Genomic DNA, 16,915 nt, shown 5'->3' with positions numbered 1-16,915 from the left:
AGTGTTTGTTCAGTATCAGGGTTCACCCTGTCTCTCCAGCTCTTTACACAAAATACATTTTCAAGTGGGTGACAACATTTCAGCCAATCAGGAGAGAGTACCCATTTATCAGCATCAGTTTTATTGTGTTCCAGCTGCATTTTTGTCTCATTGCTCATTTCTTTGTGTCATCACTTCCAATTTCACTTGTTTGTCCTGTATCCTGTGTGAGTTCTCTCTCCGGATTGAATATAATTGGTATGCCGAGCATGAAAATGTTTCTTCTGTTTATTAAAACCCAGAGAGACGGGGAGACCCCTGTTACTGAACAAACACTCTATAGCAATGAGTACTATCAGAATATAGAGCTATTTAACACGTATTTTAATGAAAAAACATCACTTACCCTACCTTTAACTACCTAACCACTGAACCACTTAATTACCTAACCACTTAACCACAAAAAGATTGCATATAATGAAATGTCCCACATTGTTACTCCAGGGCAGTGGTGTAAGTAACTAAGTACATTTACTCATGTACTGTACTTAAGCAAATTTTTTTGGTATTTTTACTTTACTGGAGTATTTACAATTTTCAATACTTTTACTACTCCACTACATCTTTTTTTTTTTTTACTTTTTTACTCCACTATAATTATTTGAAAACTTTAGTAACTAGTTACTTTGCAGATATAAATTATTACATTATAAAACATACATTCCACTTTAGCCCTGTTTTATACATAGGCTAATTGAAAATAGCCGATCTACAAGCTCACAACGCGTCGCATCGCGACGCGTTGTGAGCTTGTAGATCGTCTATTTTCAAACATTTTAGAAATTTTCACTTTTGGTACTTTCAGTATATTTTGATGCCAATACCTTTGTACTTTTTTTTTACTCAAGTAACATTTTGAACACAGGCCTTTTACTTGTAACAGAGTATTTTTATATTGTGGTATTGCTGCTTTTACTTAAGTAAAATATCCGAGTACTTCTTCCACCACTGCTACAGGGATAAAGTACTTAATGAATTGACTGCTCATATACATAATAGTAATAAACATGAGTGTATGAGTGTGATGCCAGGCAGCATATTCGCTGCATGGCTGAAAGTCACACGTATGCTGATGTAAGGAATTATACAACATGTGACGCTTCGTCAACCTCAACACAAATGCCTGGCAGACAATAAAAAATGTTCCCGTGCCATCTGGAAAACATGCGTACCTCGTATACTGGTTTATACATGCACTTGTTTGTTTACCGAAAATACTGTATATATTAGTGAGTGACAAATAAACCCTCTTGATTAAGGCTGAAGTGGTTAATGTATGTTTCGTGATAATAATCTAAATCTGCAAAGTTATTAGTAACTAAAGTTTTCAAAAATAATTGTAGTGGAGAAAAAGTACAATATTTGCCTCTGAGATGTAGTGGAGTAGAAGTAAAAGTACTGACAATTGGAAAACACTCCAGTAAAGTAAAAAATACCTCACTGTACTTAATTACAGTACTTGAGTAAATGTACTTTACACCACTGCTACCAGTGACATTGATGGGGATTTCAAGCTAATAGAAACAACAGCAACTCTCTCTTCCTGGAGAGTTAAATAGAAGCCAATGTTCTTGCATTAATAAAAAACCTAAAAATACATATTTTTGACATTGTTGTTGAAACCTTGACCAAACCTGCCCACCGATGATGTCACTGGTAGGCAGGTTTGTGAACTGTCCACAGCCCTCCTCTGAGACACAGAGTGAGTAGACAGAAACAGTGCCATCGTATGATAAGCGGACCAGTTATATAAAGATAAGGTTGAAAATGGGTGAAGAGCTCCTTTAATGACTGCTAGACCACTAATGTTATCAATGTTTTGTTCTGACTTCATACGGACAGTTATCTGGACGAGATGAAAGTGTTTTATGAGTAACGTTAACTAGAGCTGTAGATTAACATCAAACTGGAATTAGGAATGAAATGAACAGCGGTTTATAGCCTATAACTATAGTGTTGTGCTGTGTGTAGGTTTACTTGCAGGATTGCTTGGGTATACGATGTCATGAAATTGGCTGTAAATGTATCGTTTGTTAATCTAACGTTGATCTTTTACTATAGTAATCGGGGAATCACTATTTCTTTTAGTGATTCCCTTTTACTTTTCTTTTACTATTACTCTCATGGAGACGATGCATCTTAACCCCAAACACCACCCTCCAGAGAATCGGTAACACTCTTATACCTCTATGGCAGGGGTCTTCAACATTTTCAGGCCAAGGACCCCTTGGCTGAGAGCGAGATAAAGCAGGGACCCCCATTATATATTATAAAATATTTCTTTTTTCATAGATTTCATAGGCAGCTTCATAGACTTGTTTCACAGCACTATCATGTTGGATTCATGATAATATGTATTTCCAGACATTTAACCATCTACTTAAACAACACTTAGTAAACCTGACCTTTCACTCTGTACTTAGTCTGCTCTTTTTTTCCCCCCTATACCAAACCACTTTGCCAAAAATAGCAGATCTACCAGCAGCGCGAGGCGTTGTGTGCTTGTAGATCTGCTATTTTTGGCTACAGTTCTCCTCAGAATAGAGATGTTTGGGTGAAGTGGTTAATGTAAAAATCACAGATTTGGTGGACCCCCTGTAGTAGCTCTGAGGACCCCCTAGGGGTCCTGGACCCCCTGTTGAAGACCCCTGCTCTATGGTATGCTGTGGAAAACACAGCATACCTAGCACATACATACAAAACACATACATAGTCAGTATAAACATGTCAGTATAAACATGCACTTAAAAGGCATTATGATATTTTACATACCTAGCACATACATACAAAACACATACATAGCATGTGACACATATTGTCACAGCTGAAACAAGTCAGGGAGGCAATTACAATAAAAGGCCATATTTGTATGTTTTCTTTTTTTTTTTTTTTGTCCCGCGATTTTGTAACCCTTTTTTTCACCCGGTGCCAATTTGCTAAGTGATCCTGGGCGCTACACTCCCCCCACCAGCCTAGGGAGGCCAGGGCCGAGCTCATGCCTCCTTCAATGCATGAGAGCCAACTGACCTTCTTGTCACCTGACAGGGGGGAGTTTCCCTGGTTGGACGTAGCGCGTGGAAGGAACACGTTATTCCAACCAGTTCCCTTCCCCTCCATCAGGCGCCCCGGCTGACCAGGGGGAGGCAGTATAGTGACCAGGATTACTACATGTTTTTGTGAGGGTATTAACTACCCTAGGAGACACGGGGAGAACATGATATTTGTATGATTTAATTAGTACTTATTGAAAAGATTACAAGGGAATCGTTAACCCAATAAGACAGGGAACTGTGTCACTTCTAGATTTTTGAATGGGTGTACATTCAAGGTGTACTCACTTCATACAGCGGGAGTGCAGGTGGCATCGGGAGGTGGGAACTCTGACCAGACAGGAGGAGAAGGCCAGCAGCAGAGAGTGGCTGATCCTGTCCAGAGACAGAGACAGGAGCTGGCGGGCCTGGGGCGAGTCATCACCACATCTATAGGACACAGAGAGAGAGAGAGAGAGAGAGAGAGAGAGAGAGAGAGAGAGAGAGAGAGAGAGAGAGAGAGAGAGAGAGAGAGAGAGAGAGAGAGAGAGAGAGACAGAGAGTCATCACCACATCTATAATGGAAGTTATGCGGGAACGCCTACTGAGTGGCAAAAAATAACTTTCTGGCTTGACAGCCCATACGTCCAAACAGAAAAGTCCTATCTGATTGTATTAAACAATGTTAAACTCACCACAACATGGCAGCTGTATTTAAAATTCTCTCAGATGCCTTTGAGGTGAATATTCAACCTAGCTTTGAAGTCACTATTTTTGGGGTGGCCGGCGTCCAATCTCCACCTTGGAAAAAATTTAAGAATGCTATTTCCTTTGCGTCCTTGGTAGCCCGTAGGAGAATTTTTCTAGAATGGAAATCAGCCATCCCACCTAACATATCACTTTGGTTACAGGACCTCATGTCCTTTTTAAAATTGGAAAAAATAAAGTGCTCGATCAGAGGTTCAGCTCAAATGTTTTACTCCATCTGGGGCCCCTTCCTCTTATATTTTCAAAACCAAAACGCTCTCCCTCCAGATTAACTCGTTTGGGCGGGGGGGGGGGGGGGGGGGGGGACTTTAAGGGTACAATCCTAATTTCTATTTTTCTATAATCATCTTCCCTTTTATGTTATGGGCGACCCCTGGCCGATTGTATAGAAGGCTGACACTTCACGACATGTGAACCCCTTTTTTCTCCCTACATGTATGTTTGTATATGGCAAATTGGCACTGTGAACCTGTACACAACACCTACCACTCACAAGGTTATATGCTACAACTGTATGCCCTTACCAAGCTTTAGAATTTTTTTTTTATTATTTTTATTTTTTTTACCTTATTTTATTTTTATTTTTATTTATTTTTAATTTGGATGCATTTTCTATTTGTTCTTCCTTTACTTAGCCTTTGAAATAATTCATTGTTTGTCTAGTTGACAGTATGGTCATAGTCCTCTGGGGTGGGGGGTTATGGGGAGAAAAAAGAAAAAGTGAAAAGGGGGGATACGGAAAAAAAAAAAATATATATAGATACATATATGTATATATGTACTTCAAGTTGTCTTTCTATGCTGTAACCCATTCCTTTTCTGTAATAAAAAAACATGGCAGCTGTACGGAAAGCTTGAATTATCCTCTTTCTATATGCAAAGATTTTGTTTCATAAAAATCCACCGTAGAGACATGTTATGAGACACTTTCTGTCATGAAATCGCGTGCAGGTGATTCTTTTTGTAAGTGTCCGAGTTTGGAAGCGCTCGTTTTCAATAACGCAACGTCCTGCTGCCTCCTGCATTACGCTCAATGTTTTGCCACTCAGTCTAGATGAGGGGGGCGTGTCCTGGTGGGAAAGTGATGCATGTGCATACTCTCTATTGACACGCATCTCAATAGAGTACAGTAAGTAGTCATTTTTAAGTAATTTGTCTATGGAGAATAACATTGGGTCTACATAAGAATTGTGTTCCAAAAATAAACAAACTGTCTCGGCGATACTGTCAGGAAGGTGGCTCTGTATCGTTTATGATAGTCAGTCACTTATATTTGATACAGTCTGTTTCTGGCGAAAATGTAACTAATTCGGTGGAATTAACATTATCGTTTTCTCACCGTCAGTTGATGCTTCATATCCATAAGAGTCAAACCGCCGGGGTCATTTGTTTATTTTTGCAACACAGTTCTTATTTGACGCGATATTAAAGACGGGTGGAAAACCGCAAACCAGGTAGGATGTGTAAATTACGTCAGACTTCGGTGCTCTATAGGATTGATTTTAGAGATTCCAATTCTTGTACTTTTGCACGTCCCTCTAAAGTCCTATGGATAAACTGTCAGTATAAACATGCACTTAAAAGGCATTATGATATTTTCTTCTAGTAACATACATAATGAATGTTTAGGCTATTCCTTCAGTTTTCAATAGGACTTTTATTGACATGAATGACTAAGTAATTTGGCAAGAAATGCAAAGTCAATAACAACGAAGGCTCATGGGTAAGGGCCCCCTGAGCTCATGGGCCCCTGGGCCCGGCCATGAGGTAATACCCCATGGAGAAAGGGAAGGAGAGAGACAGAGAGTATTCTTCACTGCACTAACGACAGTACGGTTAAAGGCCTATATGCCGCTAGCTAGCACTTATAAGACAGATTGTTGTTCGCAGTCTTATTATTAAGATAGTAAATTGAAGCTTTTATAGTTCTGTGGAAGCAGCCATTAGCTCCTAACTGCCAGCACAGCACTGACTCTCTGCACCACAGTGTCGCCAATGAGCCTGTACGTTCTGTTGTAAGATATCAATGCTGTCGGGCAGAAACCTCGTATCTATACGTTATTTGTTTTTGTGCAAGCTCCATCGTTTTTGTCATTTCCAGAAAGCAGTGGTGGAAAGTAACTAAATACATGTACTCAAGTACTGTACTTAAGTACAATTTGGAGGCATTTGTACTTTACTTGATATACAGAGTATCGCTCAAAAAAAAGCGAAAATAGCTGACCCATAAAGCACACAACGTGTTGCATCATGAGCTTGTAGATCTGCTATCAACCCATTAAGACCTGAGGCGATTCTTATAGTTTTTTGAAAAAAATCCCAGTTTTTTTTTTCAAGATTTTTCAAAAATAGCAGATCTACAAGCTCATAGAGTGCCACGCTATGAGCTTGTATATCTGCTATTTTTGAATAGCCAAAGACATCTAAATTGACACAGATGTGTGCCAGGTCTTAATGGGTTAAGTGAAATTGAAAGTGGTTGTGTCAGAGTTTTTCAGAGTATCAGAGTATGGCTTTGTCAGAGTATCCGTCGAACCCGTCTGTCTGTGTGTCCCCATATATGGGCATATTGGTTGGATCCGCAGTTCTTGGACGACAGGATATCCGAACTACTCGGCGGCGGGCACCGCACTCCCTCGAGTCCTTGACGCTTTTGTGCCCATAATATATGAAGCCGGCTTGATTTGTTTGCGACCATGGCGGGCACATTGAGGTTATACAACACGCTCCATGAATCAGAATCATTTTGCAAGGCAGAATTTCCTCTTTTGTCAACAAAAAATCATTCAGCCCCTCTTTGACTGCACTTGCACCTCCTGGTACTCTCAATGTCACTATCACCGAATCACTTAATTTCCAATACTTCTACTTCTACTCCACTACATCTCAGAGGCAAATATTGTACTTTAAACTTCACTACAATTATTTGAATTGTAGATCGGCTATTTTCAAACATTTAGTACTTTTACTTTTGGTACATTAAGTACATTTTGATGCCAATACTTTTGTACTTTTACTCAAGCAAATTTTGAATTCAGGACATTTACTTGTAACAGAGTACATTGCAATATTGATACTTTTACTTAAGTAAAACATTTGAGTACTTTTTCCACCACTGTCAGACTGTCACATCACGGTGAGACACGCGTGGTTTCTATGCCTCAGATGATTCATGCCTCTGGGAGGAGGACATGTTTGAAGGAGAGGACATGTTTGAAGCAGAGGACATGTTTGAAGCAGAGGACATGTTTGAAGGAGGAGGACAGTTTGAAGGAGGAGGATGACTCACTTCTCCGGGTTGAAGCCCTCCACCTCCTCCAGAAACACACTGTTGTGGGACGTCACAGAGTCTGCGTTGGGAACCATCAGGAACTTGAGGATGGTTCCTCTGGTGGAACCCAGGAACATCACCGTCCAGTTCCTGTGAGGCCCCGCCTCCGTGTCCACCACCATGGCCGTCAACTGGTACCTATATGCAGATAGATGGATAGATCAATTATGTGTTTCAATCATAGACTGTAAAAAATGAATGGACAAAGCCACTCTGCTTTCTACAGACCGAAAATGAAGCCGATAGTTCAGGAACGTGTATCCTCCCATCTTTAATATATACAGTTGGCCACGCCGGAACTCAATCGCTATTGGTTGAGACCAGACATGTGACCAGGGAACCGGAAAACAACCCTCAAAGAATGCTATTGGTTGGGTAGCTTGTCAATCAAGAGCGGGGCGGGGAATGAATGCTATTGGTTGTGTAGGTTGTCAATTAAATCATCCCGCCCCTCCTGGAGCATAGCCCACTTTATCGTCAATTTTAGAATAAATGGGACCATAATTTAGCAAAACGCATATCCTGATGATTGAAAGGAGACTTTAAGCTAGCGACTGGAAGCATATAGAATTTATGACAATTTTTATTACGGTAAGAAAATCTAGTCTAAAGTTTGCCAAAAAACCCATTCACTTGCGTTAAAATAAATTCTTTCTGACACCGCAGGTCGGCGCAGGGTAAAACAGTGCCACACTCTGGCCATTCATAAGCTTCCGTATTGGGCTCATCGTAAATATCCAAGCCTTGGCCCTTGGTTTCAATACCTATATGTAGATAGATGGATCAATTATGTTTCAATATTTGTATAGATTTTTTTCCAGGCTTTTTCTTTGACAGTGCATAACACCACATTCATCCTACATAAACCCATTCCCACCCACTACACCAGTGGGTGCCATGGCACCCTATAGACGGATTTCCGCGCGACGTCATCACAGAGCAGAATGCGCAATCTGCGCATGCCCGGGTGAAAGGCGCGTTCGAAAATACAGCCCTGAGCGGCAGTGAGCGCACTGGCCAATACAAACTAATAGGCGAGTGTGCTCCGGTGCGTAATTTCCAAACGCACCCATAGGCTTCCCCCTCCTCTGCGCGGTCATATTCCTCTCATGTTTACTAACAGGAAACCCGTCTATAGGGTGCCGTGACACAAGTCCAGGGGTGCCGCAGAATGCTTAGATAATTGTGACGGCCCTGCCCCTCTGCACATTCCACTGTGGATTGGCTAGCTGGCAGCCTCAGTGGTGATCAGTGCAGAGTGGAGCGGGCCGTCAGACCAACTCAGTACAGCTGGGTGAGGGGTTTTGGGAAGGTATATAACTACCTCTCCTACCAATCTGTCACTCTCTACCTCTCTTTCTCTGTCCTCACTTTGAAGCAGTTCCCTCCCTGGTTTTGCCATGTGTTCCCTAGTACAGGGGTCTTCAACGTTTTCAGCCCAAGGACCCCCTAGCTGAGAGAGAGATGAAGCAGGGACCCCCTCTATATTGTTAAATTGTGTTTTAGATTCAACTTTTTTTGTTTACGTTAACTGTTCTTTTTTCCCCTCTACACCAAACAACTCTTTACCAAAAATAGCCGATCTACAGGCGTTGTGAGCTTGTAGATCTGCTATTTTTGGCTAAAGTTCTCGTCAGAAAAGGGATGCTAGGGTTCAAACGGTTAAGGTAAAAAAAAAGATCATACCACAAAGATTTGGCGGACCCCCTGTAGTAACTCTGAGGACCCCCTAGGGGTCCCGGACTCCCTGTTGAAGACCCCTGCCCTAGTACATGACATAATATTTGGAATTCATCACTATCACTTCAGTTTAAACCACGTAGACATTCTATGCTTAGTGAAATGGACCTGAGTTACACTGTACTTGGTGCGTTCTAAACAAATGTTTGCTTTAAAATATATATATATATATATTCAAAGATTTGCATACATTTTCACAATCTTTCAAAAAAAAAATAGCCAAATAAATCTTAAAATGACACAGATGCGTTCCCGGATTTTAATGGGTTAAACATGAATGGGGGGGGGGGGGGGGGGGGGGGGGGCTTAGGCACCTGCCCATGGTTTTGACCACCCAGGGCCGGTGGCCCAGCAGGGGGACGGTGTCGTCCATCAGAGGGTGGGTCTTCACGAAGTTCAACACCTCGTCTGGCAGAGTGGTGGATGTACTGAACCTACTGCCCTCCACCGCACAGCCCCCTGGCCTGGGAGAGAGAGAGAGAGAGAGAGAGAGACATAGAGAGACACATACAGAGAGAGAGAGAGAGAGAGAGAGAGAGAGAGAGAGAGAGAGAGAGAGAGAGAGAGAGAGAGAGAGAGAGAGAGAGAGAGAGAGAGAGAGAGAATTTACAATGTAGGCATTTAGCAGATGCTCTTAATCCAGAGCGATTTAATACATCAGATGCATATAGAAACAGTAATCTAGGATCATAGGTAAACCAATAACCTCCCCTGTGCCAACATTAGCACAGGGGAGGGTGATCACTGGCACAGTGGCATTTTTGTGGCAATTTCTCTTGTTTTAAATAAATATATGAAAAACGAATGTAGTCAGTTGAATGAAGTCCCCTCACATCTGTATGAAAATTATAGACATTACAGTCTAATGACCATTACATCCTGATGTGAAAGAAAATATTTCTAAAGAAGGATAAAGGTTGTTATGTATATGGACAATCAAAATGTGTTTTCTTTTGATGTGGTGGCATACCGTAATTACATTTTATGTTGATATGGCACACTGACTATCAAGAAAATGATAACATGGCACTTCATGTCAAAAAAGTTGCCGACCCCTGGCCAAAACAGTATAATATCAAAAAATGTATAATCTGTACATGAAATCTCAGGTCTACACATGAAACTGGCATCTGTCTACATAACATGCTATCTAAATTACATTTTAGTCTTTGCATAAGCCTGCAAGGTCGTCGAGGCTAGGTCAAGTGCTACAGGCTAAGTGCGGTCTGAAGAGGCGAGGCTTCAGATTACAGCGGAAGAGAGGGGGGGGGGGGCAGAGACAGACACAGAGAGAGTTTTATTTATTGTTAATGAGAGAGAGACAGAGAGAAACTGGGCCCTATTTTACACATCTTAAGTATCAGGTCTTATGACTTAACTTAAGACCTGGAGGCGTGGCCGATGCTCTTTCTTCGCTAGTGGCCAAACAGCATTGGCCACGCCTCCAGGTCTTGAGTTAAGTCATACGACCTGGTAATTAAGATTATTCAAAGTTTATTCAAAATTCCCAACCAAAGGAACCAAACCAATTATACACAAAAACAAGAGACAAAAAAGACACATATGAAACACACGCGCACGCACACACGCACGCGCACACGCACACGCACACACACACACACACACACACACACACACACACACACACACACACACACACACACACACACACACACACACACACACACACAACCTTACTCCCTCCCTTCCCTGCATCCTGAGTCACATACTGTAACTTATTCAGTTGTTCTCCTTTTCAAGACAGGAGAGCAGACAGAGGTCGTCATATTTTCTCACAATATTTAAAGTGTAAGGTTTACACTTTCAAGAATGTGGGCCATGAACACTTTTGAGATTTTCGGGGCCACTGTAAGCAACGATAGTATGTGAGTAAAACTTAAATATTCCTATTTTAATAGCTTTTTGAAAAGGTTAGGCCAAACATTCCAGAAGTCTCCCTCAGCCCTGTCGTGGGAGCCCGAGTCCATGGATTAAAGTTCTCAGTCACCACGACTGACTTCAGTCATTTGGAGAAGCGTGTTGCGCAGCGAAAATAACCGATCTACAAGCTCTCAAGCTCTCGTGGTCAAACTAGTCAAATGTTTTGAAAGCATCTTCCATAAAACCCAAATGGTCTCGGATATTTCAGAAAAGCAAAGGAAATACAACATTCTATACACTCTAGTGAATAGTCCACAGTTTTAGTGAGGGCAAACCTCTCCCCATCCAAGATAATAGGATATGTTTCTTTCTGTTATAAGGCAATATACTAGAAGATGCTGCTATGCCGCCTGAAAGATTTGAGCTCTTCAGACATCCTCAGAATGATTAGAAATCATTGATCAGAAAGTCTGAGTTAGGGAGTGAGAGAGTGAGTGAGTCTTTTTGTAAAGCAACTTTGAGTACTTGGAAAAAAGAAAAGCGCTACATAAATTGTATGTATGTATGTATGTATGTATGTATGTATGTATGTATGTATGTATGTATGTATGTATGTATGTATGTATGTATGTATGTATGTATGTATGTATGTGTATGTATTATTATTATTAGTCAGGGAGAGAGAGAGAGAGAGAGAGAGAGAGAGAGAGAGAGAGAGAGAGAGAGAGAGAGAGAGAGAGAGAGAGAGAGAGAGAGAGAGCGAGTGAGTCAGAGAGTGAGTGAGTGAGTGAGTCAGGGAGAGAGGGATGACGAAGAGGCGAATATGAGTTATAGAAAAAGAGAGGGCTTTTTTTTCTTCATTAGTGTCATGTGAAGTATTGTGTGTGACTGACTGTTTGTTGAGTCTTAAGGTGCGTTCAAAACCCAAAGATCAAATATCTTTCTAGTATCTTTCTAGTCACTTCTAGTCACTTTCTAGTCACCAGGGGCGGCAGTGGCTCAGGGGTAGAGTGAACTGGAAAACCGCAAGGTTCCCAGTTTGATCCCGGGCTGGGGCGCTCCCCTAGAGTTAGTGTCGAAGTGTCCTTGAGCAAGACGCTGAACCCCTAATTGCTCCCGATGAGCAGGTTGGTGCCTTGCATGGTTTCCTCCGCCATCGGTGTATGAATGTGTGTGTGAATGGGTTAATGGCACAATCAATGTAAAGCGCTTCGGATAGAAGCGCTATATAAATGCACCATTTACCATTTACCATTTATTTGTATCGCTCCACTTTGGTCACGCTAGTCAGCATTGGTGGGAGGATAAGGTATATATCGCTGCATAACGTATAGTCTGGTGAGACCTAAGCACCGGACTATTATGCAGCGATATAGTCTATAGTCTATAGTCTAGACTATATGAGCACTATCAAAGATTTGCTATAGAAGATCGTTGCTGGATTGTACAGGTTCATTGCCATAACCAATAAGGTTCGTAGCTAAAGGCGACAGGGCATCTTACTCAAGTCGGGAGAACTAGTTGCAGCAGACTCCTGCGGACCTGTCTAAAGGCAGCCAACGGGGCAGTGTCGAGTACGACCGCTCAAGGCTTTATCTCATGGTGCCGAAACGGGACACTATTTTTGGCGAATGTTCCACTCAGAAAAGGTATGCTAGGTTTCAAGCGGTTAAATGCCTTCAGTCTACACTGGGGGGTGTTACGCTACAGTGTAGAGATTCGTTCTCAAAGTGGGGTCAAGGGATACTCTGGCCGGGTTCCTTGAGGGGGTTCCAAATGGACCCTTACAGGTCTGTAACTGTGAGAGTGTACAAATGGAACCAAATGGACCCGTAACTAAGTAATAATCATGTTTATACATTTTAAAATATAAAAATGGCTATGTTAGTTAAGGAGTATCTACTCCTGTATTTAGGCTTTTGAAAGCCTGACATATTTTTTTGTTTTTTTTTCAAAACTTCAGTCAATTATAATTTAGTGTTCAAATATATTCTGCCAGGGGCCCTTGAGCAGCCTTGGGCCACAAGACTCACTGTCAATTTGTTAAAATGTATATAGGTTAATGCGCAAAGACGTAGGCCCCTCTGCTCTGATATACAGTACAAGGTCCCTCCTTTATAGTATTATCAGGGCTCCTGGTCCTCCTATAGGGCCCTTTTAGACTATTTTAGTCTCTCTACAGGTTTTTGGTGTTGGTGCTTAGTGATGTACAGTTGTGTGTGTTTATGTAAAGTTCAAGAGATCATGAAGCTACAGGAAAACTGTGGTCAATTCAGGTTCTGTCAGTACAGTCTACGCAGTGTGGTGATATTTCTGAGAAATTAGAGAACTTACGCAAAAAATCAGATAAGATCAGGTGTTAAACCACAGAGCCTACCAGAGGAGAGGTGACGTTGTCTGTGTGTGTGTGTGTGTGTGTGTGTGTGTGTGTGTGTGTGTGTGTGTGTGTGTGTGTGTGTGTGTGTGTGTGTGTGTGTGTGTGTGTGTGTGTGTGTGTGTGTGTGTGTGAGAGAGGTGGTTCGTTTTTATTGGTACACGGGGTGTGAGCTGTCATATGTGATAAATGTAATAGTGTTGTCTACGTTTAGGACAGTGAAGATACGTATGTCTTCAGTCAAAAACCTGTGAGAAGAATTCAAGTCATAACGGTACAAATGGCTGTAGATGGACATTTTGACCATATTGAGCTCCAAGACAACATCATCTACGAAACTATTGAGAACACGACTATTCCTACAGCTCAGGAGAACGATCTGTGGAAGAAACTGCAGTCTGGTAAGAGATGTTATACTAAAACTAAAGATCACAAAAGAAAATAACAATAATAATATCAAAGATTTTAACTGGTTTCACTCTAACTTATATATCTTAATGTGTGTGTGTGTGTGTGTGTGTGTGTGTGTGTGTGTGTGTGTGTGTGTGTGTGTGTGTGTGTGTGTGTGTGTGTGTGTGTGTGTGTGTGTGTGTGTGTGTGTGTGTGTGTGTGTTTGTGTGTGTGTGTGTGTGTGTGTGTGTGTGTGTGTGTGTGTGTCCTCCAGACATAAGCCGGTACAAGCGGGTTGGAGTCGGTCTTGGATTGTTTTGTGCTGTTCTAGCTCTCCTCAACGTTGCTGTCCCACTCTCTCTCTGTAAGTCACGTTTCATAGTCATGTATTTTATTGCAATATTTTCAGTGGTGGAAACTTACCACTACACAGACAACTATGGTGTAGTGGTGTCCAACAAATCAAAAATAAGAGGGTCACACTCAGAAATTAAATAAAAAATGTTTTACCAAGAAATAAGGTTATCACCTACATACAACATCCTCCTGGAGCATCCACCTCTACAGATATTGAACTCCTATGCTCCTGATGAGCATTCCAGTGCCTTGCCTTCAGACTTTACACTAAACCTATGAGACTACCTTGCTATGCAGATTATGGTAGATATTGTATTAAGGCTCTTGAAAGCCTTAAACATTTTGTGTTTTGTATTTTGTGTGTGTCCAGTATTTTCATGTATTTGTTCTCTCAACGCTTCTGTCCATTATAATTTATTACCACCTTTGATCTTTAGATCTCCCACCATTTTTAATTGAGCAATCGGCACAAAACATTCTACACACAAACCATCTAAATAAACTTCTAGCTTCTGTCAGTGCAGCTTACGCAGTGTGGTTGATATTTACGTATGAAAAACTAGATGAATTTCATCAGATAAGAGTGTTACACCACAGAGTGTGTGTTTGTGTGTGTGTGTGTGTGTGTGTGTGTGTGTGTGTGTGTGTGTGTGTGTGTGTGTGTGTGTGTGTGTGTGTGTGTGTGTGTGTGTGTGTGTGTGTGTGTGTGTGTGTGTGTGTGTGTGTGTGTGTGTGTGTGTGTGTGTGCGCCTGCCTGCCTGCCTGCCTGCCTGCCTGCGTGCGTGTGTGTACTGTATGCTCATTATGAGATGGCACCACTTCTGCCTACTCAGAGCAGGACTGTGGACAGTTCGGAAACATGTCATTGGTAGGCAGGTTTGGTAATTTCAAACAAGATTTAAAACTTTTTTAATTTTGATTAATGTTTTTATAAATGCAAGAACAAAGACTTCTATTTCAGCATTCTAATGTTCCAGGAAGAGAATGGCTGTAGTTTCTATTAGCTTGGATTCCCCATGATATCATTGGTAGGCAGGTTTCTGAACTGTCCATGTGTGTTGTTTTCAATAAACTAGCATGCAAGATACTCATAAAATATATTATTTGTTGTAGTAATAGATTGAATTGCAGAAACGGAAGCTGTAGCAGCATTGTTAGTTAGTTGGACAAGATTGTAATTAAAATAAAATGTATGAAGGTGTTTTTAATTAGTGGATTGTGTTTCCATACAGATCAGACCAACTTGGTGGAGAGAGAACAACAAGTGAACAGTTACAACCAATTACTGGACAGGTTCAACAAAGTGACTGAAGACAGAGACCAACTACTGGACAGGTACAAGAACCTGTACGAAAAAGATGACATGAAGAGGAGTCTCTGTGGTCAGTGAGACATCACTATTTTTCTTCATTGTTATATCATGATATTCATCATTTGTCATTCATTTGTGCAAATTAATGAACAGTGGCTAATATTATTGTTTTGTTGATATGACCAGATGGATTTACATTTGGTGAAGGACTGTGTTATTACATCTCTACTGAGAAGGCAAGCTGGTGGAATAGCAGGCAGTGGTGCAGAGAAAGACAGTCAGACCTGATGGTCATAAAAAGCAAAGAAAAACAGGTATGGTGCGTGCGTGCGTGCGTGCGTGCGTGCGTGCGAGCGTGTGTCAGACAAATCTGACAGTGTGGTACAGTTTGTAAATCAGTAACCAGCAGTTTTTTGTTTTGTTTTGTTTTCTTTCTGTCTAGGACTTTGTTGAACGTGTAAACAAGACAGTGTGGCTGGGTTTGTCTGACAAAGACGGAGAAGAATCATTTAAGTGGGTGGATGGAACAGCACTGACCACACCAAAGTAAGGCATTCTTCTAAATGGTATTAAATGTTATAATAAAACAGAAACCTACTACATTGTGACTAAGACATTATGGGCCCTATTTTAACAGCTGAGTTTTTGCGCAACGGCACATGGTCCTAACTTGCGTCCAGTTAATTTGCATGAAATATCTAGAATATCATTTGAGGTCATGATTAAAAACCAAAAGATATAGGCCTACAGTGAAAAAACATCCATACAGGTATTGTAATGAATGAAATATTCCTACTTCTCTAGGTACTGGTACCCTGATCGGCCTAATCACAAAAAACAACCTAATAAGAACTCAACAAACCGATACTGTGTGGAGTTTTTAGTCAAAGGTTTGGCTCCAGATACAAGAGGATGGAATGACAAATGGTGCTGGATGGGTAACCCTTGGATCTGTGAAAGAGTTCTGTGATTAAATCATTTTCACAATGTATTAGTTAGCTGGTGTTAGTACAGCTACTCTACATGATGGCTGTGTTTGTGTTTGCATTGTAGAGAACATTACAATCTATATTCAAGGGGAGCATATAGAATGTGTATAACATTCATCTAACATAATTCTGTTACTTGTTAATACCATGTTTCATGAAGATTAATGCAGTGTGTCGTATTCTTAAAACAGTGCATGAGAAGTTATCGTTTTAGACAATGTATTTCATTTTTTCATGTGTATATGTTTTCTTTATTTTTCTAAATGCATCAATTTGGTTTTTCTGTTTGCTTCTTTTTAATCAGTTTAATGTAAACAACTTTGAGCTGCATATTTTATATGAAATGTACTATATAAATAAAGGATTACGTGCAATGACCAGTATCAACCTCCTGCCCGCCCAGCTTCCCTCCCCGAACACAGGCCAATTGTATTCATACTGTAGAGGCTACACTACCTGGGTTTGGGGATGGCTTCGTCCGGTACGGGTGTCCAGATGGATTCTGGGGATTTCTGCTCCTTGAACCGTCCCTCGAAGACGTGCGCCAGCTGCTGCATGTCAAACACACACACTGCAGAGCCTGGGATGCTGGGAGACACAAAACCAACGGACAGAACGGTCATGGAGAAGGCTGCCTGGAGGTGCAGGAGAACTACACACAGCATGTCTTGTCAGCCCATCCCCAGATCTTCTGCACTACTACTA

General features: G+C 41.3%; 1 protein-coding gene across 1 annotated transcript in view; it reads right to left on the bottom strand.

Annotated features, from left to right (window-relative positions):
- The window catches only part of LOC311045612 (semaphorin-6B-like), a gene marked incomplete at its 3' end in the record, with an annotated part of 53,702 nt that overhangs the window by 9,641 nt on the left and 27,146 nt on the right, over window positions 1–16,915 (bottom strand). Inside the window, exons 10-13 of the mRNA XM_084057567.1 lie at window positions 16,667–16,798; window positions 9,222–9,371; window positions 7,126–7,305; window positions 3,378–3,518 (exon numbers count right to left, since the gene is read on the bottom strand). Coding sequence (XP_083913693.1) covers window positions 3,378–3,518; window positions 7,126–7,305; window positions 9,222–9,371; window positions 16,667–16,798 — 603 coding nt within the window. The remainder of the gene's footprint in view (window positions 1–3,377; window positions 3,519–7,125; window positions 7,306–9,221; window positions 9,372–16,666; window positions 16,799–16,915) is intronic.

The sequence above is a fragment of the Gymnoscopelus microlampas genome (genome assembly GCF_963454915.1).
Source record: "Gymnoscopelus microlampas genome assembly, chromosome: 5".
NCBI lineage: Eukaryota > Metazoa > Chordata > Actinopteri > Myctophiformes > Myctophidae > Gymnoscopelus > Gymnoscopelus microlampas.
Note: the sequence above shows the minus strand (reverse complement) of the source record. Positions and strands in the feature narration are given on the sequence as shown.